The sequence below is a fragment of the Scyliorhinus torazame genome, chromosome 14 (assembly GCF_047496885.1).
Source record: "Scyliorhinus torazame isolate Kashiwa2021f chromosome 14, sScyTor2.1, whole genome shotgun sequence".
Lineage (NCBI taxonomy): Eukaryota > Metazoa > Chordata > Chondrichthyes > Carcharhiniformes > Scyliorhinidae > Scyliorhinus > Scyliorhinus torazame.
This window is the reverse complement of record NC_092720.1, coordinates 32,062,362-32,088,584: the sequence shown is the minus strand read 5'-3', so window position 1 is coordinate 32,088,584 and position 26,223 is coordinate 32,062,362. Positions and strand designations below refer to the sequence as shown.

The following is a 26,223-nucleotide window of genomic DNA, read 5'->3' as shown; positions in this document are numbered from 1 at the left end:
GGGTCAGGTGAACTCCATGATACACTTTGGGGTTCTCTCTAAACCCTGGCCCATAACAATGTGCAAACTCCACACGGACAGTGACCCAGAGCCGGGATCGAACCTGGGACCTCGGTGCCGTGAGGCCGCAGTGCTAGCCCACTGCGCCACCATGCTGCCCTGTGATCTGTATATATAAGCATATCCTCAGACGCTTCTTACACAACTGTAGGAACAAACAGCACCTATGCGGCTATACATAGCTACAAGTCAAAACACAATCATCTTTATTATGTCAATGTATTTTGGCGTCCACAAATAACCTATAAAGAATAGCAGATTGTCCACATCTATAAAGATAATCATCTATAGGTACAGGGGAGAGAAGTCATTTTGCTCATCTTTCCCCGGAAAGAAAGTCATCCTCATCACATCATCTATTACCCTCTTAAAAGGATACACAGCTTTTGATTTGACTATTTTACCTTTCAAACAATTTAAGATATTAACCACTCTTTGTATGTAGACGTACTCCAACCATTTGTCTTAAGTGTGCCTTTCATCAGCTTATATTTATGTTCCAATCCAAATTCTGCATCATTCTCAAGTTTAAATGTTTTGCTGCGCTGAAGCTGAAGGTACTATTCAAACTGCAACCTGATCTGAGCACTGTCAGAAAACCTGTGTTCTCGTGAATCAACAAAATCACTCAGCATTTTGATCGCCATGTTGGTTGCTGCCCCACAATGACTTAACATGGCGATCTAGGTTTTCTGCCTCGTACCTCACAGTGGAGTCAGGGGTCGAACATTTTTGCCTTCCATGTGCCCTTGTTCCCAGCCAATCTTCTGTCTTTGGTGTCATTAGCATATTGAAGGAAGGACTGGCTTCTATTCGGAAATCTCATTTGAGAGGGAGGTTTTGATATTGTTGGTTTTGGTTCTGGGAGTACAGAGAGCTCCTAGTTGCGAACAAATGACACTCTCTCTCCCTGCTGTTGAATCAAGGAGTATTTGCCTTTGTACCCAGCATTTATACAATACAATGCTGGGAAATGTGAAAGATGCAATATTGCTCCTATTTCCATAAAGTTTATGTAATGGCAGGTGTACACTGACGTGAAGAGTCAGTCCCTAGGAAATGAGGATGGCGGGAGCACATGGTGAGGGGGAATTAGTGGCACAAGCTTTGGAGGACATATCCACCCCAGGGTCAGAATTGTACGCTCCCACCCTGCTGGGTTCTGAAGTGGTGGGGTGTGGATGGGAATCTCTCTAGTTCCCTGTCTGCCTCGACCTCACAGCAATTATACCCTGGGTCGGGAAGGGCTTTTGATGGGAAGACCGCCCTTGCTCCACTTAAGGGCCACCTCCCACCCAGCCTCAACTTTTAGGCTGGCGGGCGGATGACATCGCATGGGGGATATCACAGAAATAAAGATAGTTACAGCTCGGGCGGGAAGCGGGTGCCTCCATCAGGCGCCCTGTTCTGACTGGGGGCATCCTCTCGTTAAGGCCCAGTGACCTCTGGACCTCCCCCCACCACACCACACCCTAGCCTAACCCCAAAATTCCAATTCTCCCCCTGGCACTCCCTACCCTCCCTGCCCTGGGACCCCTGCCACTTCCCTCGTCCTCCAGATCCTGGGATTCATGCTCAGAAAGCTTTGTGCGTTGCCTCCTCTGGCCACTGCTGGCTCTGCTGCCGCACGGGCTGGAGAGCTGCCGTCCTGTCTGTTTGGCAGTCAGCTCTCCAAGGGGCGGGAGTCCTTCCCGAGTGAGGGGTGTATGTCCCGCCTAATGCCAACCAATGCTCATTAGAGCGTAATATGGCTTTGGGGCTTCTGCAGTTGGTGGTGATGTGTTCCGAATGAACCCCCCACCATCCTATAACTTTAGGCCCAGATTTGCTGGGGAGGTTGTGGGGAACTAATGAGGGTGGAAGGGTCAAGAGAGGAAGAGAAAAGCCTAGGTTAGTGAACATTGCATGAGCACTATTTCCAGATCTCTTTCAAGGAGGAACAATGTTAAAGATTCAGCTATAAAAAAATTAACTCAATTCCTAGTCTGATTTTTCCCAACTAGAAAGTAGGCAAGAAGAAAGCAGAAACCTAAATTATTTAAACTCAAGACCTTTACTGAAGGTTCAAGTGAGAAGAGCTGACTTAGTAACAATAAAATAACACAAGGAACATATCTAACCCACCTGATAATCTATTCCTTTATTATTTAAGGCGATGTTTATAGTGAACGTAGAGGAATCATGATGAGGTTTTAGATAAGCTTGTCTTTCTGGTGTATACTTTACAATAAAGTTCAGCATGGCAAAACCCTGGAAAGAAATGAACAAACAACATTGAAAACTACTGAGTTGCTTCGTCGTTTTTGTGACGGTGGGACTTTGGTGCACTCATTAATTACCTTTCAGCATTAGTTGCACCCAAATAAAATTGACTATTTTTAAACCTCTAGCTTGCTGAAAATACATTTCAAAAGACTATCAAAACGCCCAAGTCTGTGAGTTAAACATTAAAAATGTGGCCTAGATTTACTGATGAGCCCTATTTTAAACAGAATCTATAATTAAAAGCATGCATTGGTTCAGGCATTATAATAACCAACTGGAGGGTCCAGCCAATTGTACATCTATGTTAGGTTGTTGCTAGCCTGTCTCCAATCAAGTCAAATTTGTCGAAAAGTCTGTTGACAGTCTTTGCTCAGCAAAATGTTTGTTGAGGACCACATTAACAAACATGTGGAAACACTTTAGTCAGTTCCAGTAGTCAGTTCCAGTAATAAAGAATGATTAGTTGCAGGTAACCAAGATTGGCACCGAAAATCGGATCAGTAAAAGGCTTCCTTACGTAAAAATGTTGTGTGAAGTGTTTCTGGCTTCTGTGTTTCCATAGCCCCCTGTAACTTTCTTTCCCTTCCTCCTCTAGAAAAATGCCTATCATTAACATGGCTACTGTTCCACTGCCTACTCGTACGGTTTAAATTAGGGGCTCATAGGGAAATCACCTGACTTTTTTCCATCACTTCATGACTGTATTTTCACCCCCCACCCCCCCCACAATGGTGGGGCCAGTGAGCCATTTAAATCTCCGGTCATATCGGTGAGATTTTATTGAATCGCTGCAGTGCAGAAGGAGGCCATTCAGCCCATCGAGTCTGCACTGACCTTCTGAAAGAATACCCTACCTAGGCCCCCTCCCAGGCCCTAACCCCATGATGACACCTAAACCTTTAGACACTAAGGGGCAATTCCAGCATGGCCAACCCAACCAACCTGCACATCGTTGGACTGTGGGAGGAAACCGGAACAGCCGGAGGAACCCCACGCAGATATGGAGAGAAAGTGCAAACTCCATGGAAACAGTCATCCAAAGTCATAATCGAACTCAGGCCCCTGACACTGTGAGGCAGGGTGTTAACCACTACAGACACTGAAAGATGCCCTCGTACGAATGGGATATGGCGCTCGACTCATTGATCGACAGTTCCAACGCGACACAACAAAGAACCGCACTGACCTCCTCAGAAGACAAACACGGGACACAACCGACAGAGTACCCTTCGTCGTCCAGTACTTTCCCGGAGTGGAGAAACTACGAAATCTTCTTCACAGCCTTCAACACGTCATCGATGAAGATGAACATCTTGCCACGGTCATCCCCACACCCCCACTACTTGCCTTCAACAAACCATTGTTTGCAGCAAACTACCCAGCCTTCAGAACAGTGACCACAACACCACACAACCCTGCCATGGCAATCTCTGCAAGACGTGCCAGATCATCAACATGGATACCACCATTACACGCGAGAACACCACACACCAGGTACGCGGTACATACTCGTGCGACTCGGCCAACGTTGTCTACCTCATACGCTGCAGGAAAGGATGTCCCGAAGTGTGGTACATTGGCGAGACCATGCAGATGCTGCGACAACGAATGAACGGACATCGCGCGACAATCACCAGGCAGGAATGTTCCCTTCCAGTCAGGGAACACTTCAGCAGTCAAGGGCATTCAGCCTCTGATCTTCAGGTAAGCGTCCTCCAAGGCGGCCTTCAGGAGGCACGACAACGCAGAATCGCCGAGCAGAAACTTACAGCCAAGTTCCGCACACATGAGTGCGGCCTCAACCGGGACCTGGGATTCATGTCGCATTACATTCACGCCGCACCATCTGGCCTGCGAAATCCTACCAACTGACCTGGCTTGACACAATTCACACCTCTTTAACCTGGTGTTACCCCATCTCTGGATCTGTAAAGATTTAATCACCTGCTAATGTTCGCATTTCAAGCATTGTCTGGCATCTTTGAATCTGTCTATATATATGTTTCTGGAACATACCTCTTCATTCACCTGAGGAAGGAGCAGCACCCTGAAAGCTAGTGATTCGAAACAAACCTGTTGGACTTTAACCTGGTGTTGTAAGACTTCTTACCATGAAAGAATAATAGAAAGATACTGATTGGCATAGATATTACCTTCTCCTGCTTGCACCCCCTTTGAGTATTTGCAACCCACTTTGTCCTTTACCCCTTCTAAGTGTACAAAGGCAAACTTGCAGGTTTCAATCAGGGAACTGGTTCATGTTTAGATCAAGCGTGCAATATATGACTGTACTATCATAAACTTAAATGAAAGCAATCCAGAATTTGCAGCAATACAGAGACTAGCTAACTTCACTCCTTTGATAATTACTGTAACTGAATAGCGTGTTTTCTATGTAGTGAATAGCCCCAACAAATACTAATTAATTAATTGATTAATACCCTAGATACCCCGAGTATCTCTCCTCAGTGTTCCCCTGCAGATTAGTCAGCTGGACCAATCTATCCCCATCGCCTGTTTAACAGCCAGCTCCACAGAAGAATGACAGGAGTTAGAATGTGTAAGTGAGAAGTATTTCTAACAGAAGAATAATTATTCTTCGTGGCCTTATGGGAAGGAGAACCTGGGGAGGACAGTGGGGAGTGCAGTGGGAAGGACAGGCTGAGTAGCTGATGATAAGTGCATTGCTTAGCAGGGCAGTCATTTTGTGATCATCAGGATCCATTGATGTAGGGTGAAATTCTCTGCCTCACGAGGCCACAAACGCGACCAAGGGCGCCCCTCTGGCCACCCTTATACCCCAGCGGATTCGTCAAGAGCCAAGCTCAATTAGGAGCCCACCACGTGTTGGCACTCCTCAGAAGCGCTGCCCCATTGCAGAGGATGTAGGGATTAGCAGAGCTCACCCCAACCAGAGGACCCCTGCACTATGGCCTAGGGAACGCTTCCTGGTTATCTGCCCCTGTCAAGGCAGAGGACTCACCAGTGACCCCCACTCCTCCAGATCACCAGCATCTCTTCCTGACACTGCCCCTCCCAGGAGGGCAGGCTCGAGTCTGTGCCCACGCTGGGGAAGAGGGTGTCCCTCTGCTCCTCACTGCAGTAGAGCTATGTGTCCCGTCTTCGGGGGACAGGTCTCCTCTGAGCCATCTTGGTGGCTGCAGTGAGTGATTGGTAAGTGGAGCACTTAAAAGCAGCTCAGGCTGCCAGGCTCTTTGGCACTAACACTGGCCCCAGTGGTTAGAATGCCAACTGGGCTGGGAATTGCTCGGAAGTCGTGCCAGCAGAGTGCTGGCCTATTAGCATAGAATTTACAGTTCAGAAGGAGGCCATTTTGCCCATCAGGTCTGCACCGGCCTCCACTGCCGGGATCTACCCGCCTCGCAAGATTCAACACAGTCTCACAATGTGAATCCCGCCTACAATGGGTGGAATCACTTTTTAGCAAATCTGCATATTCGAGCGAGTCAGTAAGCTTCACTCTAATGTGCAGATTCCCGAGGTACCTGAGGTTTTGGGATTCAATGCCTTGCCTCAGAGACCTCGGACGCGCGCAGTTCAGCACTGATCCGATCAAACAAGGACCAGACGGATCTGTTCTCATGGGGGTCTCCAAGAGGATCAGAGGCCCCCAGATGCATGTACTTTGGGCAGGGTGGTGCCTGGCACTGCCAGGTTGCCCAGCTGGCTGTGCCAGCTGGCATGGGCACTGCCAGGTGCCAGGTTGGTATTTGTTTGCACGCATGATCAGGCCAGGTTTGCCTGGCGTGTGTTTTGCAGGGGGTTAGTGGCTACTGGGGACCCTTCCATATTGCATTTGGGCGGGTGGAAGTTGGGGATTGTTTCGGGAGCCTCGAAGAACGGGACGCTATTTAAAAATGGCGTCCTGATCTCTTGCTACAACGGAGCTCCCCACTGTACAAAACGGCGCTATGTGCGACCTTGGCCACGCCTTCCCCATTCAGGCTCCTTATTCAACGCGAGTCGCATTGAATAGCTATATGCGAGTGCCGGGAAACACGCGGCTAAACGCACTCGGTAGGGGACTTTGTTCCCTTTTGGGAGAACGCGCCCCATGTCTCCCAAACAGAGAATGTTGCCATGGTAATGCCTGTGGATTAACACAGTGGTAACAGAGGGAATAGGCTTTGAACAATGGCATCAGCCAATAAAGATTGCTACAATCAAATGCCATTAATTAAACAATTGCATACATGTGGTTTTGAAAATCAGATTTTGATTGTGATCAGTTATTCTAGATTCCACTACTCCAGCTTGCTAAACTATGTTGGAATGTGAATGCGCACTAATATCTGTTAGCTGTTACAATACCTCAATGACAATATCTTCCCAGTGACATAATAAGTGGCACCGTACCTGTCAAATATAAATTAACACCTGGAATACCAGACTGAATGGTAGTAAGTTGTCAGGTTATTACACTCCAGAACATGACAAATAAGAGAAAGTTGTAGCTTAAATCGACTTTTCTCATTAGTTCATTCCATTGTGACACAGAGGGTAGTTTCATTTTTGTTTTGCTTAATTCAACTGATGAGCAAACTCTAGGCCTTGGCAAAAGATACATTTTGCACTTCCTTTTTCAACATTAAACACTTGTGATGGAAAACCATACCTTGGTGTGATAACCAGAGAAAAGCTTTAGTGCCACTGGTGCAATGTACTCCCGAATGAAATGCAGCCACACCTGATCCAGCCCCACCTGGGTCATATGAATGTCGTCAGTGGGAACATTTTCATATCCACCAACCAACCGCTTATCCTAAAACAGAACGGATGAGTTAGTGGGCTGAGATCTTTCAGGTTCAGAGAAGCTAAAAGACAGGGACACAGAAAGCAAATATGCCAACGATCTCCACATTCTTGACTAAATTCAGCTAAAAATAAATCCTCAGTTTTGTGAGTACAGTAGTCTTGCTTTCTCTTTCTTAAAAATAAATTTAGAGTACCCAATTCATTTTTTCCAATTAAGGGGCAATTTAGCGTGGCCAATCCACCTACCCTGCACATCTTTGGGTTGTGGGGGTGAAACCCACGGAAACACGGGGAGAATGTGCAAACTCCACAGGGACAGTGACCCAGAACCGGGATCGAACCTGGGACCTCAGCGCCGTGAGGCAGCAGGGCTAACCCACTGCGCCACCGTGCTGCCCTTGCTTTCTCTTCTAACCATCATGATGCATTCATGCGGCACCTTTAATGGACTAAAAGAGCCCACGTCACTTTAAAGAGTGAACAAAATTTGACAGCCACATTAGGAGATACTGGGACAAATAAACAAGCACAGTTAAAGGGATAGGCTTAAGGTGGAGGGTGATGCAGAGTGGCAGACAGCTGAATTGAGGAAAGCTTTATATACTGAGCCCATATGAACTAGTGACTGCACTGTAAAATGAGCATGGTGCAAGGGTGTGGAGGGGAGTAACAAAAGGATTAAACAATAAAGAAACTTGAGACTAGGAGCAAAGCCCGTCAACCTGGATCCCTAATTTTTAAAATACGGGAATAAAATGGCCGACAGAGGAAGACAGAGTAGCCTATTAAAGTAATGCGTGCCAATCCAAGGCTTCACCTCACTCTTTCCACCCGACCAAACACCATAGTGCTCTACTTCCTCCACAAGCTCATCACAGGTCGTCTCTGAAAATATGGGGAACCAGAAGACATCTGGGCATGGCTGCCAAATAGAAAAGGAGAAACAAAGTCCGCATTAAAAAGCTGGAGTGGAAATACAGGTTGCATTCCTCACTGGATGGGAAAACAAAACCCCACTGTTCAAAATGTCATGGTGTTTTGGTGAGGCAGGTAACAGTTTACAATCAGACCATCCAGAGCAATTCATTGCATAAGCTTCCTGCAGAACACGTGTAATTTTTATATTACTATAATATATGGAGATTATTTAAAAATAGTTTCCTTTGTTACAAGTGACACATTACGTTTGCGCCACACAAGTGTCAGGCAATGACCATCTCCTACAAGAGAGGATCTAACCATTGTCCCTTGACATTCAATGGGATTACCATCACTGATTCCCTTACAATCAACATCCTGGGGGTTACCAATGATCAGAAACTGAACTGGACTAGCCACATTAATACCGTGGCTACCAGGGCAGGTCAAAGGCTAGGAATCCCACGGTGAGTAACTCACCTCCTGACCCACCAAAGCCTGTCCATCATCTACAAGGCATAAGTCAGGAGTGTAATGGAATACTCTCCACTTGCCTAGATGAGTGTAGCTCCAACAACACTCACAAAGCTGCTCAACACCATCCAGGACAAAGCAGCCCGCTTGATTGCTCCTCCTTCCACAAACATTCAAACCCTTCACCACCGATGAACAGTGGCAGCCGTGTGTACCATCTGCAAGATGCACAGCAGTGACTCACCAAGGTTCCTCAGACAGCACCTTCCAAACCCAGGACCACTACCATCTAGAAGGACAAGAGCAGCAGATACCTGGGAACCCCCACCACCTGGAGGTTCCCCTCCAAGGCACTCACCACCCTGACTTGGAAATATATTGCCGTTCCTTCACTGTCACTGGGCCAAAATCCTGGAACTCCCTCCCTAACAGTGCAGTGGGTGTACCTACACCTCAAGGACTGCAGCAGTTCAAGAAGGCAACTCACCACCACCTTCTGAAGGTCAACTAGGGATGGGCAATAAATGCTAACCAGCGACGCCCACATCCTGTAAATGAATTTTTAAAAAAAGGAATCCAGTGTAGATCCTAAGCACAGTGGTGTGATGTATGTTGTGGGAGGACAATAACATTTTGTGACTTTACAATCTATGGCATTGTACAACTGACATACTGCATAGGATTTTCATAGTCTTTATTTCCACATCCCTGCCCCCATCATCCATAATTTTCTTACCAAATATTTAACTGTTAACATTAAGAAACCTCAGATATGCCACAGGGTTATACTAAAAACAATGGACGCATGTAGTGGGATCTTCAGTTTCAGTTTTCCTGCTACACATTGGAATCACAGATTTAAAAATAAATTCATTCAGTGATGTGGGCTTTGGCTTGGCCAGCATTCATTTCTCATCCCTAATTGCTCTTGAGCAGGTGGTGGTGAGCCATCTTCTTGAACTGCTCTAGTCAATGAGGTGTAGATATGCCGTAGGTGCACCTACAGTACTGTAAGGAAGGGAGTTCCAGGATTTTGACCCTGTGACAGTGAAGGAATGGAGATATATTTCCAAATCAGGATGTTGAGTGGCTTGGAGGGCAAATTCCAGGTGCCGGGTGGTGTTGCCATGATTCTGCTCTCCTTGTCCTTCCTGATGGTTGTGGCCGGGGGTTTGGAAGATGCTGTATAAGGATCCTTGATGAGTTCCTGCAATTCATCTTGTAGATGGTAGACACGGCTGCTACTGTGTGTTGATGGTGGAGGGATTGAACGTTTAAGGTGGTGAATGGGGTGACAATCAAACGGGTAGCTTTGTTCTGGATAGTGTAAAGCATCTTGAATGTTGTTGGAGTTGCCCTCATCCAGTCAAGGGGAGAGTATTCCATCACACTCCTGACTTATGCCTTGTAGATTGGAGAATGACTCTGGGGAGTCAGGAAGTGAGTTACTCATCACAGGATTCCGAGCCTCCAATTGCTCTTGTAGCCACAGTATTTATATGGCTAGTCCAGTTTAGTTTCTGGTCAATGGTAACCCCCCAGGATATTGATAGTGGGGAATTCAGCAATGGTAATGCCACTGAATGTCAAGGGATGATGGCTAGATTCTCTCTTATTGGAGATGGTCATTGCCTAACATTGTATGGTGCGATACTTGCCATTTGTCAGCCAAGCCTGGGTATTATCTGAGGAGTTAAGAATGATGCTGAACATTGTGAAAACATAGTGGCATCCCCACATCTAACCTTATGCTGAAAGGAAGATCATTGATGAAGAAGCTGAAGATGGTTGGGTGAGGGTAGGCCCCTGAGGAACTCCTGCAGTGATGTCCTGGAGCTGAGATGATTGACCTCCAACCACAACCATCTTCCTACGGGCCAGGTATGACTCCTGCTAGTGGAGGGTTTTCCCCCTGATTCCCACTGACTCTAGTTTTGCTAGGGTTGGCTCCTTGATGCCACACACAGTCAAATGCAGCCTTGATATCAAGGGAGTCACTGTCACCTCACCGCTGGAGTTCAGCACTTTCATCTATGTTTGAACCAAGACTGTAATGAGGTCAGGAGCTGAGTGGCCCTGACAGAATCCAAACTAGGTGCCACTGAGCAGATTATTGCTAAGCAAGTGCCACATGATTGCATTGTTGAGGACTCCTTTCATCACTTTACTGATGATTGAAAGTAGACTGATGGGCAGTAATTGGCACAGATAATGGGCAGGATTCTCTATTCCCCAGCCACGTGTTTCTCGGTGGTGCGTTGTTTGTTGGCGGTGGGATTCTTTCTTCCCGCCGCTTGGCAATGGGATTTCCCATTGAAGCCACCCCAAGCCACGGGGAAATCTGCAGGCGGGGGTGCACTGCCAACGGGGAAGTGAGTCCCAACAATGAAACTCTGCACAGTGGTTAGCACTGCTGCCTCACAGCTCCAGGGACCCAGGTTCAATTCCAGCCTTGGGTGACTGTGTGGAGTTTGCACTTTCTCACCATGTCTGTGGGTGCTCAGGTTTCCTCCCACAGTCCAAAGATGTGTAGGTTAGGTGGATTGGCTATGTTAAGTTGCCCATCAGTGTCCAAAAGGTTAGGTGGGGTTACTGCTTTACGGGGATGCGGCGGAGGTGTGGGGTTTAAGAAGTTTCTTTTAATGGGCCAGGCATGTGCTATAGGAGACTAAAGTGCAAAATTCCAGCCACGGGGTCTTGGCTGCGGGATGACAATGAATGCAAGATGCAAGAAATGATAGGCTATGCTTAGATAGGAGGCATATCACTTGTGGGGACTAGACGGTCTGATTAGAAAACTTTTATAGTGTGCTACTGGAGAGGGACTTGGTGGTTCTGTGTCTTGTGCATTAATATATATGGGTAAGCTAGCTGCTGGCTAAGCAAATGGAAAAGTTGGAACAATTTTCAATGGTAACCATAAGGGGATCTGTAAGGAACAGCAAATGTTTGAACAGACAGTGCTTTGATTACTCTCAGCAAACTGTGACATACCTCTTCAACCACCTTCCCTGTAAATATATTGGAATAGTTTGGATGAATGTACTTTTCCTTCCAATCCTGCAAAACATAAATTGTGAAAGTCAGGAATAAATAAAAGTTGATGTCAGTTCAGGCATTTGAGATGGCAGAGGTACACAGCCGCCTCTTCCTTCGACTTTCCCTCCCGAGAGGTTACTGCTTAGTGCGCCTCAGGCAGCTGTCCACAATTTAACACCCAGGTTGAGCTCACACCTCCGTTGCTCACCACAACCTTAGAGGAAAGCAACCTGAAGCACACGGGGTGGAGGGGATAGCAAGCACGGTAGCAGAGTGGTTAGCACAGTTGCCTCACAACTCCAGGGTCCCAGGTTCGATGCCCGGCTTGGGGCACTGTCTGTGCGGAGTCTGCACGTTCTCCCTGTGTCTGCGTGGGTTTCCTCCGGGTGCTCCGGTTTCGTCCCACAGTCCAAAGATGTGCAGGTTAGGCCATGCTAAATTGCTCTTAGGGGAATAGGTTAGGGGGGGGTTACGGGGATAGGGTGGAGGTGGGGGATGGGGTGGAGGAATGGGTGCTCTTTCCAAGGGCCGGTGCAGACTCAATGGGCCGAATGGCCTCCTTCTGCACTGCAAATTCTATGAAGGATGAACCCTTTATAATCACAGTACAAATTGTAACCATGTACAAAGAGTTGAGGAGGCGAGAGCATGGCAGGAGGAGGAAGTAACCATCAGAAGCAATCCCATCATTTGGAGTTGAGGAGAAACAAACTATGGCAGAATAAGTTGTGGGGATGGGTGCTGAACCAAATGGAAACAACACGTTTCTCTTAACCTTCCCTTTCCTGGTGGCTGCTGCTGCAGGGTGAACTATTACTTGGTACTTGTTCCGCCATTTTAACAGCGAGTGGATGGCAAGACGATTTGCAAACCCATGCACTGCTGCAGAAATCTGGTCCGGAGGCTACTTTTAAGTCCTGGTCCACATTAACATTAACTCCCAGAACGGCTGGGAGCAGCTGCCTCTCGTCACTGCCACGTGATATCCGGCGGGATCAGCCTCCTGTCTTCCGGAAAATCCAGTGTTGGGGCAGGGGAGAGGTGTGGTGGAGGGAAGAATCTGATGTAGGGGTGGCCTTCGCTATCTTTGCAAGGGTTGAAGCAGCGCTCTTCTTGACCCCAACCTAAAGCACATTTTCCTTCAGCCTCCTCCGGGGCTCGTTCTCTTTTGTCCGGAAGTGATCTGGGAGGGAATCCATGGCACCGATCTGCACTAAGTTACAGCTGGGTCTCAATCGGGTCATCAGGATACAACATGCACATGTAAAAAAGGAGCTCATCGTCTTTGGATGGGTGCTTGCTCAGTAAAGCACGTCACTCTTGACGACATGACACTGGTGGGCTCCAGGGCAAGGGGCATCTTAATTGCTCATGTGCTTGATCTTTGATGGGTAGGCAGGCTTCAAAAATACCCGTGATTCTTACCAGACAATTTTTGCTTCAGTTTTAATATGCAGCACCACTTCCAGCTACACAAATGCAAGCTGATGTTTGTGCACCGTGATCATATTACCCAAAGGATTTAGATACTGCGTCAAAACGTGCACGCACATAAAAGATAATGGGCAGCATGAAACACAAGCGTTTCAATTTGAGTTACTTTTTAAACTTCACAATTTTTCCCATTTCCTCTCCCTTGCAGCAAGACCCTGCAGGACAGCAAATTAATTGGTCGTGGAGCCCACAAATTTTAATGTTCCAGCTTCGCATCTGGTTTCTCCACCCTTTCGTTATCCAGACATTATTTTTCTTCCCTGTGCTTCACTCCACATCAAGCCAAGCCTGCGGCTGCTAAGGAGGGGCTGCTGCAAATTACAATCAGCACAAATGACCAAGGGAGAAATAAGGCAAAAAATGGTTCCTAAAATGAAGTGCAAGTTCATGACTAAATCTTTTGTTTCGGACAAACACCTATCAAATGAAAAAAAATGTAATTAAAAAATTTTATTTTTATTTTTTTTAATTCTCCTTTTTCACGTTTTCTCCCACATTTACACCCATCAACAATAAACAATAATCAACAAGATATGTCAATAATAACAACGATCCCATCCGCCCACCAACCCTCAAACCTCAATCCGCATGTTTACATAAACAAATGACAAAAAGGAATCAGGGATTACCCGTAGTCACCCTTAATCTACACGGCTCTCCACCCCACCCCCCCAACCAACGCCATCCAGCCTCTAAGAAGGTACCGTACATGGTACCCCAAAGTTGTGCCCCCCCCCCCACCCCCCCACCCCCAAGGTCTCCAGCTACTCCCGTCCACTGCCTCTTGTAAAACTCCTCCTCCCAACCTCGGTTCCCTCCTCCAACCTCGGTTCCCTCCCCCCAACTTTCCACCCCGGCTAGACCACTCGGACCCTGTTCTGTCAGGCTCCGATGGCTGCAGCCCCTCCCCCCACCTCACTCCAGTTCACTGGCCGGCTTAAACCGGCCAGCGTGGAGGCCCCCGCCCGGGTCCCTTTCCCCCTTGCCCGGCCCTAGGAAAGCCCAAAGATCCCCTTTTAGCACACAAACCCCACATATCCACCTACACCCCAAAGAGCCCTCCTTTCAAGTGAAAGTCCCGTCCCTTCCCTTGTCCAAATATATGCAACATTGGCTCCTTTAGCCTCGACACCCGCGCGCAGTGATACAAAAAAAAAGAAAATACAGTCATGAGGTTACATTGGCACATGACCATTCCTCAATTTGTCAGTTCTGCCACAGTCCTTCTGCCTTCGCAAACTCCTCCGCTGCTTCCGCGTTCCAAAATAAAAGTCCCTGAGCTTGTAAGTCACCCTCAGCTTCGCTGGATATACAATGCCGCACTGCACCTTGCCAATGTACAGTGCCCTCTTCACCCAGTTGAAGGCAGCCCGCCTCCTCGCCAGCTCCACCATAAAGTCCTGGTATACACATATACCAGCTCCAGCCCACTGCACCACCCATTCTGCTTGGCCCAGCTCAGGACCTTCTCCTTCACACTGTACCTACGGAAGCACAGAGTCACTGCCCTTGGTGGCTCACTCGCCTTGGTACAGGCCTCCAGGACCGATGAGCCCCATCCAGTTGATATCAGGAGGGGACCTCCCCCTCCCCCAGTAGTTTTGCCAGCATCGCGGCAAAATACTCAGTCGGCTTCGGTCCTTCAACTCCTTCGGGCAGCCCCACGACCCTCAAATTCTGTCGCCTGGATCTGTTTTCCAGATCTTCCATTTTTCCTCGCAGATTCTTGTTCGTCCCCATCACCTTCCGCATCTCCTTCCCCATCGAGGCAAGTTGATCACCGTGCTGCAATACCGTCTCCTCCACTTCCTTCAGTGCCTCCCCTTGCTCTCGCACCTCCGCCACTGCGCTCCCCACCACCGTCTTCACCGGGGAAACCGCCTCCTCCACCAGCACATTCAAAACCTCCCTCATCTCCTTCCTTGCCATCTCCATGCATTTCTCAATCTGCGCCAACTATTTTTGGAATTCCGCAGCCATCACCTTAGTTAGTTCTTCAGCCGTAAGCACTGCGGCCTCCCCTGGTGCTCCAGCCTCCATTTTCTTTGTTGACCCTGCGGTGACCTTTCCCCTCTCCAACGGACTTTCAGCCGCTTTTTTCCCGGCCTTTTTTTGATGTTTTTCGACATCCTGCTTCTCCTTGCGCTATCTCCCGACTTTTACTGCCGTCGCTGGCCCTAGGACCGGGCGTTACTCCCCGAAAATGCCGTTCCCGAACGGGAGCCCTCCAATGTGCGGCTGCCTCCTGCCCGCCGTCACCGGACGTCTCCCCTATCAAACGAAATTGATTGTGGAAATGAAACCTCTTCATATTTACCACAGCACATTAGATGCCGAAAAACACTATGGCCTGGGATTGCTGACATGTAATCATTAATGAAAAAATTCACATTACTGAAACATGGGGGGGGATTCTACGCCGGTGGGATGCTCCGTTTTGCCGGCGCCCGGGGGTTTCCCGACGGCGTGGGGCTGCCCCACAATGAGAAATCCCATTGACCAGCCGGCGTAACGGAGAATCCCGCCGTAGGTTCGAGGCAGAAATGTGGCGCGGCGGGGTGGAGAATCCAACTCATGATTTTAGCAACTGCTAAATGGGGTTTAATCCCTCTTAAAAGTCAATACACTAACTCCTGATACAGGTTGGCCAGGTACATTTGCGCACGTGTGCATTTTCCCACTCGCACTCGGCTCACATTGCATCCATGCAATTTCCGCTGATGTTGCTGCCATGCGTGCTCGTCGTCCAGTACTGCCTTGCACCTGTGCATGGTGATGTCTTCACTCACCGGCAATTGCCAGCCGCTCCCACGGACTCTGGGTCCACGTGCATTGGTCACACCACCTCCAGCTGTTGCTGCTTGCAGCTCGGGGAGCCATCCTGACTGCCACTGCCCTAATCCCTTGCGCCCCCCCCCCTCTCCTGCAATCTGAGCGACCCGGTGCTCTGCTCTCCGGCCATCGTCAGCTGTGGCCTATCGGGTTCCACCTTGCTTTTGCGGGACTCCACATCTCGCTTTTTAACCCAAGTGGCCTGTTCCTTCCTCCTGACCAATGCTTTTCACAGGTCTGCGCCTTCCTTGATGCAGTAGCTGTCCCAGTACATCACTGGCTTTGGCTGTACAGGTGCTGCAAGTACACATGACATGAGCCTTCTGTAGTTGCAGCATCATCAAACTCTTAATAAACACAATAATGGTTAAAGGTGTCTCCCCAACGCCTCTGAAAATCCTTTGGGAAGTATGTTCATAATGCAAAAGCATCGCCTACATGTTGAAACTGAAGCAAAATTTGCAGGTTGGCACTGTGGATACTTTTAAACCAGTTTAATTCTTTGAAAAGTGGAAGAACTGATCGTAAGGATGATGAGCCACATTTTGTGGGATGCGAGTGCAAATCTGTAATCATTGGATTGGATTTGTTTATTGTCACGTGTACCGAGGTACAGTGAAAAGTATTTTTCTGCGAGCTGCTCATTTAGGACATGAAAAGAAATGAAAAAAAAAAACCACGAGTGAGTTTAAAGAGGGATTAAACTTCACTTTGCAGCTGCTGAAATCATATTTTGAAGTCACTGACCACATCATCATCCCCGAGCAGCTATGTTTCAGCATCGAATAAGCTCTCGTAACATGAATTTTGTTTAATGGAAGTCTGACTGAAATTGGGGTGAAGGCAGGAATGTTCTGACCCCCCCCCCCATCCCCATCCCCATCCCCCCCCCCATCCCCATCTCCCTCCCCCCATCCCCATCTCCCCCCCCCCATCCCCATCCCCATCCCCCCCCCCCACCCTGGAGGTGGCGGGTCTTCCACTGGCGGATCACCAGTTTTACGGTGTCACCAAAGTTAACAGCCATGCTCGGGCGGCGGAAGCCACAGGCGGAGGGCGGGACCGGAAGATCGAGCCGGCGGGAAGGGCCAGAAAATTCAGCCTTAAATCATGAACTTCCGCTTGATTTTAGGAACAACTTTCCTTAACTTAAAATTTAAATCAAACTCGGGGCATTTTAATTCCTCATGGACGCAGTTGCTGACAGGCGATAAGGTTGACAAGTAGCCTTGGAAAGCAGTGCACAAAACGCAATTTCTTCTGTTTCATTTCACATTAAAAGAAAACCCAGGTTCAGAGCTCAGGGGTGGGATTCTCCACTTCTGAAACTAAGTGTTGATGCCAACGCAGAATTTGTGGACTTGCACGACAGAAAAACTGGTGCCGCACCTGGACCTATTCCGCTACTGATAAAGGCCTAGCACCGTGGTGTGCCACGTGGAACATAATCTATTCCAATGAAAAAACGGTGCAGTATTAGCTGGGTCCATGATTGACACTCGGGAGGTTGACAAGCTGCACACTTATCCCAGCCAACAAGGTAGCACTGGTTGGGCTGGAGCGCGCCCATACAGCTGATGGGTCGGCTGGGCCAAGAGGGCACCCTAGGAAGGGTGGGGGACATCTGTATGACCTGTGGCATTAATTTTAAAGTGGGCTGTTCGCGGTGTGCGCAGCTGCATGGCTCCCTTGCCGGCTACGGCATTGGTGTTCCATGCCGTCCACCCCGACCCCACATCCTGGCCACCCTCCACAACTCCCCCCGGCCCTGGCAGAAGCCCCCCAGTCAGGGGCACAACTGTCCGCAAACTATGGCTCTGTTGGACACTTTCTGTATTCCCTCGCTCTCCCTCAGCAGCCGCCACACCGGTTTCACCATTTTTAAAAGTGCAAGTGAACCGCGTTGTAGGGAACCCGGCCCATCGGAGGCGGAGAATCACGGAGAATACCGTCGGGCCCGCTAATGATATGCAAATAGCGTCTACTCTATGTGCGTTCCGGAACGCATCGTCGCTGTCGAGGTGCTGGAGCATTGCAATTTGGCGTCAAATAGTCGCCAACCGTGATTTTGGTGTTGGAACCGATTCTCCGCCCAATCGCCTTTCCCGATTTGCCATCGGCTAACGGAGAATCCCGGCCCAGATGTCTCTTATTCTTCTTATTCTTCTTATATGTTTAATATTCTTTTTCTTTTTTTCTTCTTTTTTTTCTGAAAGTAAATTTAGAGTACCCAATTAATTTTTTTCAATTAAGGGGCAATTTAACATGGCCAATTCACCTACCCTGCACATATTTGAGCTGTGGGGGCGAAACCCACGCAAACACGGGGAGAATGTGCAAACTCCACACAGACAGTGACCCAGAGCCGGGATCGAACCTGGGAACACGGCGCCGTGAGGCAGCAGCACTAACCACTGCGCCACTGTGCTGCACTGTTTAATATTCGTATAGTCTCATACATTTCTGCTGCAAGCCTAATAAAATGCTAATATAGTATGCACTCTAAACAATAGCATTATGCATATGTAGATATTGCACATAATATTGAACTATACACTTAAAATTTAAAAATCAGGGTGGAGACCCATTTTAAAATATTTTTTTCAGTATTTATTTTAATAGTTTGTTGGTAGCTTTGTAATCGCACAAGCTTACAGCACAGGAATCTGGTGTTCAGCCCAATGTTGCTGCGCTGGCTCAGAGTAAGCTATCGAATTAGTCCTGCTTTTTTGCTCCTTTTCCATAACACTGCAATTTTCTCCTCGTCGTGTATTTGTCGAATTTTCTTCTGAAAGTTGCTACCAAATCCGTTTGCACAACCCCTTTCAGGCAGTACAATCAAGATCATAATAACGTGCCACATGAAAGAATCCTTCATCTCACTTTGCCAACCACCTCAAGTCTGTCTCCCTTGTTCAAAACTATTTTCTCTTTTCATAAATGAGAATTACCAGACTCTTGTTTCATTAAAACGTAATTGCAAACGCCACATTACCCATTGGCTTTTACCTTGCTGATGATGATCCTCACAGTTAATTTCATAACTTCCCAGCTCTGAAGGCCTGCCTGCCAAAATAATGCATGTATCCCTTTTCTGTTGTCACCTTCCTATTCATTTCATTCGCTGCTGGCTGGTAAGAATGCAGCATTTACTTCAGCACATAAAATATACAACAGTCAACAAAAAACACAGTGGACCATAAAATATGCCTTGCACTTCATTATAAATATCACCAGATTACTGGAAAGGAAATGCATTTGAGACAGCTCCATAATTGATTAAAAAAAGATAGAGAAAAGGGTGTTGAGCCATGAGCGAAATACAGCTGTCTCTAGGGTACTAAACCTTGATCTTTAAATGCTTAATGTTTCCATCCTGTGTATACTTGCAATGTGTAAGGATTTTCAGAGTGATATTTATGACTTTTCCCAATGTAAGTGAAGTGTGCACCCTAGATCCTAATATATGATGGCGTGCCAAAACCTAAAATAAAAAAAACGATTGCTTGGTCTGTCGCACAATATACAGTGTAGAAAATTATAGCAGATGACAAAACATCCATATCATTGATCCTTTCTGAAATGGGGAAGTAAAAGTAACCAAACAAATCTAAAATCTAGTAACAATCCTGATTTCTTGATACGAGGACTAGAAGACTGTACAGCTGCAGCAGGATTTACAGGTACCATAACCAGCACTAAATATCAAAATAACCTTGCCACCATTTATGCCAAGCAGCCACATTTTAGAATTATAGGTCAAATCGGATGTTGCAAGGCTCTTAATGTATCTTCAGGTTTAAATCATTTGAATGTTGTTCTCAATGCCTTCTGATCATTTCTGAAGCTATCTTGTCACAAATTCCTAAGTACAGGTCATTATTTACGCACACACTCATGCTATAGGTTGTACATTTTAAATCATACAATTTATCATAGGATTTACAGTGCAGAAGGAGGCCATTCGGCCCATTGCGTCTGCACCGGCTCTTGGCATCCTAAATAATGCATTGTGCTTAATATATTTTCTAAAATAACTGAATTAATGAAAATTTAATAACAGAACATAATTGATTACCTGAAGAGAGTCAATATGGATATTTGTAAACATTTGGAATAAAAACATAATTTTGTAAAAAAATTAGGCTTTAAAATGCATGCTCCAGAGTCAGAACTTTATTAATAATTTAATAATACTCACCAATGGATTGTCGAAGATTTCCCAAAGATCGGCGTGCACATGTGAGGCATTGTAATTTTCTGTTGGAAGAAGCCGCCCAAACTCATGCTGGTTGCTAATGTACATGAAAATGCCCTATGTATTAAAAAATTTTAAATTACTACTTGGAAGTTATTCTGGTTACAAAATAATACACCAAAAAAATATACTCCTGACACGGTCTGTACACATCTGGAATGAGTGTTTGTCTTCCAACAGTTCAAGGTTGGTGTTAATGTGACATCTGCTCGGCAGACAAGACAATTGCAGAATTGCACAAAGGAGGAATGACTTATTTCATTCTCCAGAGCGCTTAACACTTTGCAAGTTTGAGCAGCAGGTTTCTAGCCAGAGGTTGCGGTCACTCCCCTGACCCCCCCCCCCCCCCCGGATCCCCCCCCCCCCCCCCTCCCCAGTCCCTCCCCAAGGTTGTGGTGAGAGTCAGATTTGGAAGGGATGATGGGAGTCGGTGAAATGCATCCTGAAAGCAGCTTTTATAAAGAGCTTCCTTACTCCATTAAATCGGAGGCTTGGTCTGACTTTCAAACAAAAGATGGTACTTGGCTAAGAATGCCTAACCAGTTAGTGCTTCTCAAAATATCGTTTCATGCATAGAAAATAATCCTTTGTGCACTAGGTGCAATTTCATGTAAAACAGACTCTGAGCATCGAACACTGATATCATTTCCGAGGGAACCTGATCCCAGAGATATTGCCGTAAAGCTTCAAATTTCTGCTTCAAACTAGTGATACCTGGAAATAGAGAATGCTTTCTTGACTTGTTTTCAACAGTTAAAAAATGTAAAGTGGCACAATAATTGGACATCACAATAAACCTTCTGGAAATAAAATGAAGAATGGTGCAATTTGTAACTAAAAAAAAAGACCAGGTTTTAATCTTTTGAATTACCCTCTTGCTATAGAAGTTCAAAATATAAACTGAAGCAAACATAATTGAAATACCCATTGTTTAAAACAATTTCAACCTAGATAAACAGTTCATCAAGATATTTTACGTATTTACAAAAAGCAAGACATATGGATTAAGTCCAAAAGCACAGAGCATCCTAAAATATCCCAGTACACTGAAATCGCATTATTCACATTTAAGACAGCTGTATTTTATTTGGGAGGTAAAATAACACAACCTCCGTGCCCACCTTCGTAGCAAGAGGGCACAAGGTTAGATTTCAGATGTGGCTTGTTAAAAACCTGCCTATTTCAGTTGGGTAGAATTCATGGGATGGATCCCTTGAATTGATGGGTCTGTGCCTTCTATCCATTCAATAGGCAACAACAGTTGATATTTATTGCTCAGAGCCTTGTCCCTATGAGCAAAAACAATACTTTGGGTGGCAAGACTCTGGTAGGATGAAAGTAAGGAGGTCTTCAACCTATTGTCATCCTTGAAATTAAAGAATTGAGAGGATAATACCAACCTCAATTTCAGATATTTTTAAGAACGTCATCGGTGAAATTACACAGGACCTCTCTTAGGATAACCAAAGTCATCTTTTCACAAGTGGGTCGGTCACACCTGACAAGATTTACAACCAACCGGTTGATGTTCATTAAAACTCAGCTGATCTGGACTTTGTATTTGCCAGCACACTGGTTTTGTGCTTGTGCTTGTTATAACATGGAGTGAAGATGCGGGGGGGGGGGGGGGGGGGGTGTAAAATCACAGGCAGTGAACCCAAATAGTTATTAAAAAATAGAGAACATTTCCAAAAGTTGCACTTTTTTGGCATGATGCAAGGTTCTACAGAATTCTTGCATTCTTGATTAGAAAAAAAAATCTATCAAAGGGGAAGCGTGTTAATAGGACATTAACAATAGTTCAATATCCCACCCATTTAAAGCACAGCTTGCGCATGATTGTGTCAGCTGACTTTACTCACAAATGACACATGCTTGCCGCAGGGAGAACCAGGTCCACTGCCACACCATGAACAGATTGTAAATAGAAGAGTATAGAAGAGAATACCCCCCCCCCCCCATGCCCCTTTACTGGTTTGATGTGTGCAATATGTCATTTGATAATGTAACAAATTTATTAAAGCTGTGCAGTGAACAGGTAGCATATAACTGAACCAGTTTTTTATTCTATGTTATAAGATGTAGGTTCAAAACTAATGATTAAAAGGGCATCTAAACAGCAGCAGCAGGAAACATGGAGGATGAGGGGAAAATTTGGTTGAATTACCAGGATCTGCAAACACTTCTGAACAGAAATCTTTATAATTCCACGCTGATGTGATCGAAAATATGAAATGCAGCAGAGGTTCAAATCTTTTCCCATGTTGCCCTTCCAACTCTTCAACAAACTCTTCAAGAACTGGACGCAGGACCTCATAAAACATAGTTTTTTTCAATATGTAACGTAATTCCTTTCCCGGTGTGAGAAAAATCAGTGGTTTTCGGTAAACGTCCAACCACCTTCAAAATTTGAGAAATCATTTGAACACTGGGTGGAAAAAAAAACTAGGCTTCTGCTATATGGCAATTCCCAATTCAGAGTTGCTAGGCTTTACCACATCACAGCAGTCTGAATAATTTAAATAAATGCAATACTAGTTTTATTAAAAACCCCAGACAACACACCATCTACAATGGGAAACAGCGATGAATGAACTTTGTCGCCGCTGACAAGACTTCTGTTTTTAGCCTGTAGCTTCAGCACTTGAAACAGTGGAGTGGATTTTATGGGGGCAGTGGCCCACTGCAGTATTATGTTGGGAGGTGGGGGTGGGGGCTTAATTGATCAAGTGACGGATTTCCACTCCATCTGGTGAAGACGTCATGCCCCAGAGAGCAGCCGTCCAATCCGATTGGTTGGTAGCTCTGTCATCCCAGCAGCACCAGAGTCAGGTAGCACCCACCGCTGGGGCTATAAGCAGCCCCTGGAGAAGTGCCAGGGGTGCTGGACTTCAGCTAAGTCCGGGGATTTTGGACAGACAGATTCCAACAAGAAAGGTGGCATGGGCCTATGTTCGAGAGACCGGTGGAAGGAATGCTTAAGGGGGGGGGGGGCATGATCTGTGGGATGGTTGGAGAGGGGTGTTATGCCTCTGAAGCACAGGGCCCCCCCCCCACTCCAAAAGGAGGTTTACACACACACCCTTTCCTGGCCGCCAGCAGTGATCAGTGCTGGGACCTTTGCTGTTCGTAGTATATACATATATATATATATATATATATATATTTATAAATGATTTGGAGGAAAATTTAACTGGTCTGATTAGTAAGTTTGCAGATGACACATAGGTTGATGGAATTGCGGATAGCGATGAGGATTGTCAGAGGATGCTGCAGGATTTAGATCGTTTCGAGACGGGTTGAGAGGTGGCAGATGGAGTTTAATCCAGACAAATGTGAGGTAATACATTTTGGAAGGTCTAATACAGGTAGGGAATATACAGTGAATGGTAGAACCCTCAAGAGTATTGACAGTCAGAGAGATCTATGTGCAAAGGTCCACAGGTCATTGAAAGGGGCAAAGGGGCAACACAGGTGGGGAACGTAGTCAAGAAAGCATACGGCATGCTTGCCTTCATTGGCCGGGGCATCGAGTATAAAAATTGGCTGTATAGAACCTTAATTAGGCCACACTTGGAGTAGAGTGTTCAATTCTGGTCACCACACTACTAGAACGATGTGGAGGCTTTAGAGAGGGTGCAGAAGAGATTTACCAGGATGTTGCCTGGTATGGAGGGCATTAGCTATGAGGAGGTTGAATAAACTCGGTTTGTTCTCACTGGAACGACGGAGGTTGAGGGGCGACCTGATAGAGGTCTACAAATTTATGAGGGGCATAGACAGAGTGGATAGTCAGAGGCTTTTTCCCAGAGTAGAGGGGTCAATTACTAGGGGGCATAGGTATAAGGTGCGAGGGGCAAGGTTCAGAGGAGATGTACGAAGCAAGTGTTTTTACACAGGAGGGTAGTGGGTGCCTGGAACTCGTTGCGTGAAGAAGGTGGTGGAAGCAGGGACGATCGTGACTTTTAAGGGGCATCTTGACAAATACATGAATAGGATGGGAATAGAGGGATATGGGCCCCCGAAGTGCAGAAGATTTTAGTTTAGACGCGCAGCATGGTCGACGCAGGCTTGGAGGCCCGAAGGGCCTGTTCCTGTGCTGTACATTTCTTTGTTCTTCCTTATTCTTTGAAAGATGCCAGAATACCTGCCTTGCTTCCCCTGCCAACATGTATAAAGGTGGAGGCAGAACGAAGCTTGAAGTGGCCATTAAATGGCCGCTCAAGTGCCTCAACAGACCAAAAACCAGGTGGGCTGCCTGTCACCTTCCCCGTCCACCACAATATGGGAGACCTGTCAAGGCTGGACAGGAAGATGTTGGGCAGGCCATCTGTTTTATTTTCCAAGCCCCTCCGCCCTCAAATATACCGGTGTTGGGGCACCGTAGTGATTTTGTTTATGTTTGCCAAATAAACTGTATCTCACTGCATTTCATCTGTGCATCATGTAGTCCTGCTGCCTGTGAGATGTGGGGATAAGATTTACGTGCAATAAAAAGTAAATTTTAAAAAATATTTTAAAATTTTGATGTGCACTATAAACAAAACTTGACTTCAGGAATCAGTAAGAAATTGATTTCACAGACTTTCACTGTTCAGACTACATCACCATCCATGGGCGTGATTGTCTAACCTCCCCGTGGCCTGCTTCTCGGTGGCGGGAGGCAGCTCTCCGCTGGCCGACAGCGGGATCTTCTGTCAATGGGATAGCCCATTGAATCCACCCCACACCGCCAGGAAACGCATGACGGGAGTGCGTCGTCAGCGGGACCAGAAGATCCCGCTGGCGTGAACAGTCAGACGATCTCACCCCAGACGTTAGACGTTTATATACTTGAAAAATAAAGAAGGTGGTGCAGCACTTCCCAATGCAAAGCCAACAGATTTGGCTGCCGGATGTTTGGACTCTGATGGCCAATGTTGCAGGCAGGATGAGCAAATTTGGAGAACTGTTAAAAGTAAACAGGTCTCCCAATCTTCCTGTCCTGCCTGCGACGATGCCCACCGGTTCCAGGGCTGGAAAATCCAGCCGAGGATATGGGATGGTTCACAATGGAATCTTGTTCTTCCTAACTGCTGGGATAAACACGATTAATTATCCAAAGCTTTTTGACTCCATGCCTGAAGTCCATTTCAAAAACAACATGTAAACCCACGACGTAGAATACCCACAACATGTAGTATTCTTACTGTTCTATGTTCTGCATCCACCAGGTGTTCAGTCTTGAAATGGTCGTATTTACCTTGTGTATGAAAAAAGACTTTGGGTGGGATCTACCAGTAGCGTGGCGCAGCGTGACTGGTAGGTGCCGGGAGAAACCACTTCCGGGATCCACCCTGCTCTCCATGCCTCGCAAGATCTAACGTGATCGAATCCCAGTCGTGATGTGAATCCCACCCATTGTGGGTGGGGTCACTTTCTGGCAAATCTGCATATTAGAGTGAGACAGCTAGTCTCACTCTAATATGCGTTCCCGAGATCTAACCAAGGCTTGGGATCTAACTCCCTTGTTCAGTGCTGGTCTCCTCAAATGGGACCAGACAGAATGGCACTTATGGGGTCTCCTAGAGGATTGGAGATCCCCAGCTGTATGCCCTCTGGACAGGGTGGTACCCTGGCACTGCTGCTGCCACCTGGGCAGCCTGGCAGTGCCACCCTGCCACTGTCAATGTGCCCAGGTGTCACTGCCAGCGTGCCAGGCCGACACTACTAAGGTGCCAAGATAGCATTTTCTGCTCAGCCGTGAACGGGCCAGAGGTGCCTGGGGACCCCATTGTTTGGGGGTTGCATCGCTTGAGAGATCGGGACGTCATTTAAAAATGGTCTTCTTTAATTACAGAACATTGTAACCTGGAGTGTTTCAAAGACTTCCTCGCTTATGAATAAATCACAGAACCCAAGAATCTTTCATTGATCCATTGTATCCCAGCATTCCCTCAAGTACATACTCACGGTCTTCTTCACTGATGGGATTAATGACAGCATTTCAGAACATGCTTCTCTTCAACGTCACTGCAAGAATACTCAAGAAGCTTGACACCATTCAGTACAAAGCAGCTGTCTCTACCGGCAAAGCCATCTACCACCTTACACAGCTATTCTCTCCA

At 46.7% G+C, this 26,223-nt stretch overlaps 1 protein-coding gene across 3 annotated transcripts in view; it reads right to left on the bottom strand.

Annotated features, from left to right (window-relative positions):
- plod2 (procollagen-lysine, 2-oxoglutarate 5-dioxygenase 2) overlaps positions 1-26,223 on the bottom strand; it is a 278,992-nt gene that overhangs the window by 9,614 nt on the left and 243,155 nt on the right. For all 3 annotated transcript variants that reach the window (XM_072473887.1, XM_072473885.1, XM_072473886.1), the window contains 5 exons: positions 20,060-20,173; positions 11,488-11,553; positions 7,919-8,023; positions 6,962-7,108; positions 2,185-2,310 (listed from right to left, as the gene is read on the bottom strand). In XM_072473887.1, coding sequence (XP_072329988.1) covers positions 2,185-2,310; positions 6,962-7,108; positions 7,919-8,023; positions 11,488-11,553; positions 20,060-20,173 — 558 coding nt within the window. The remainder of the gene's footprint in view (positions 1-2,184; positions 2,311-6,961; positions 7,109-7,918; positions 8,024-11,487; positions 11,554-20,059; positions 20,174-26,223) is intronic.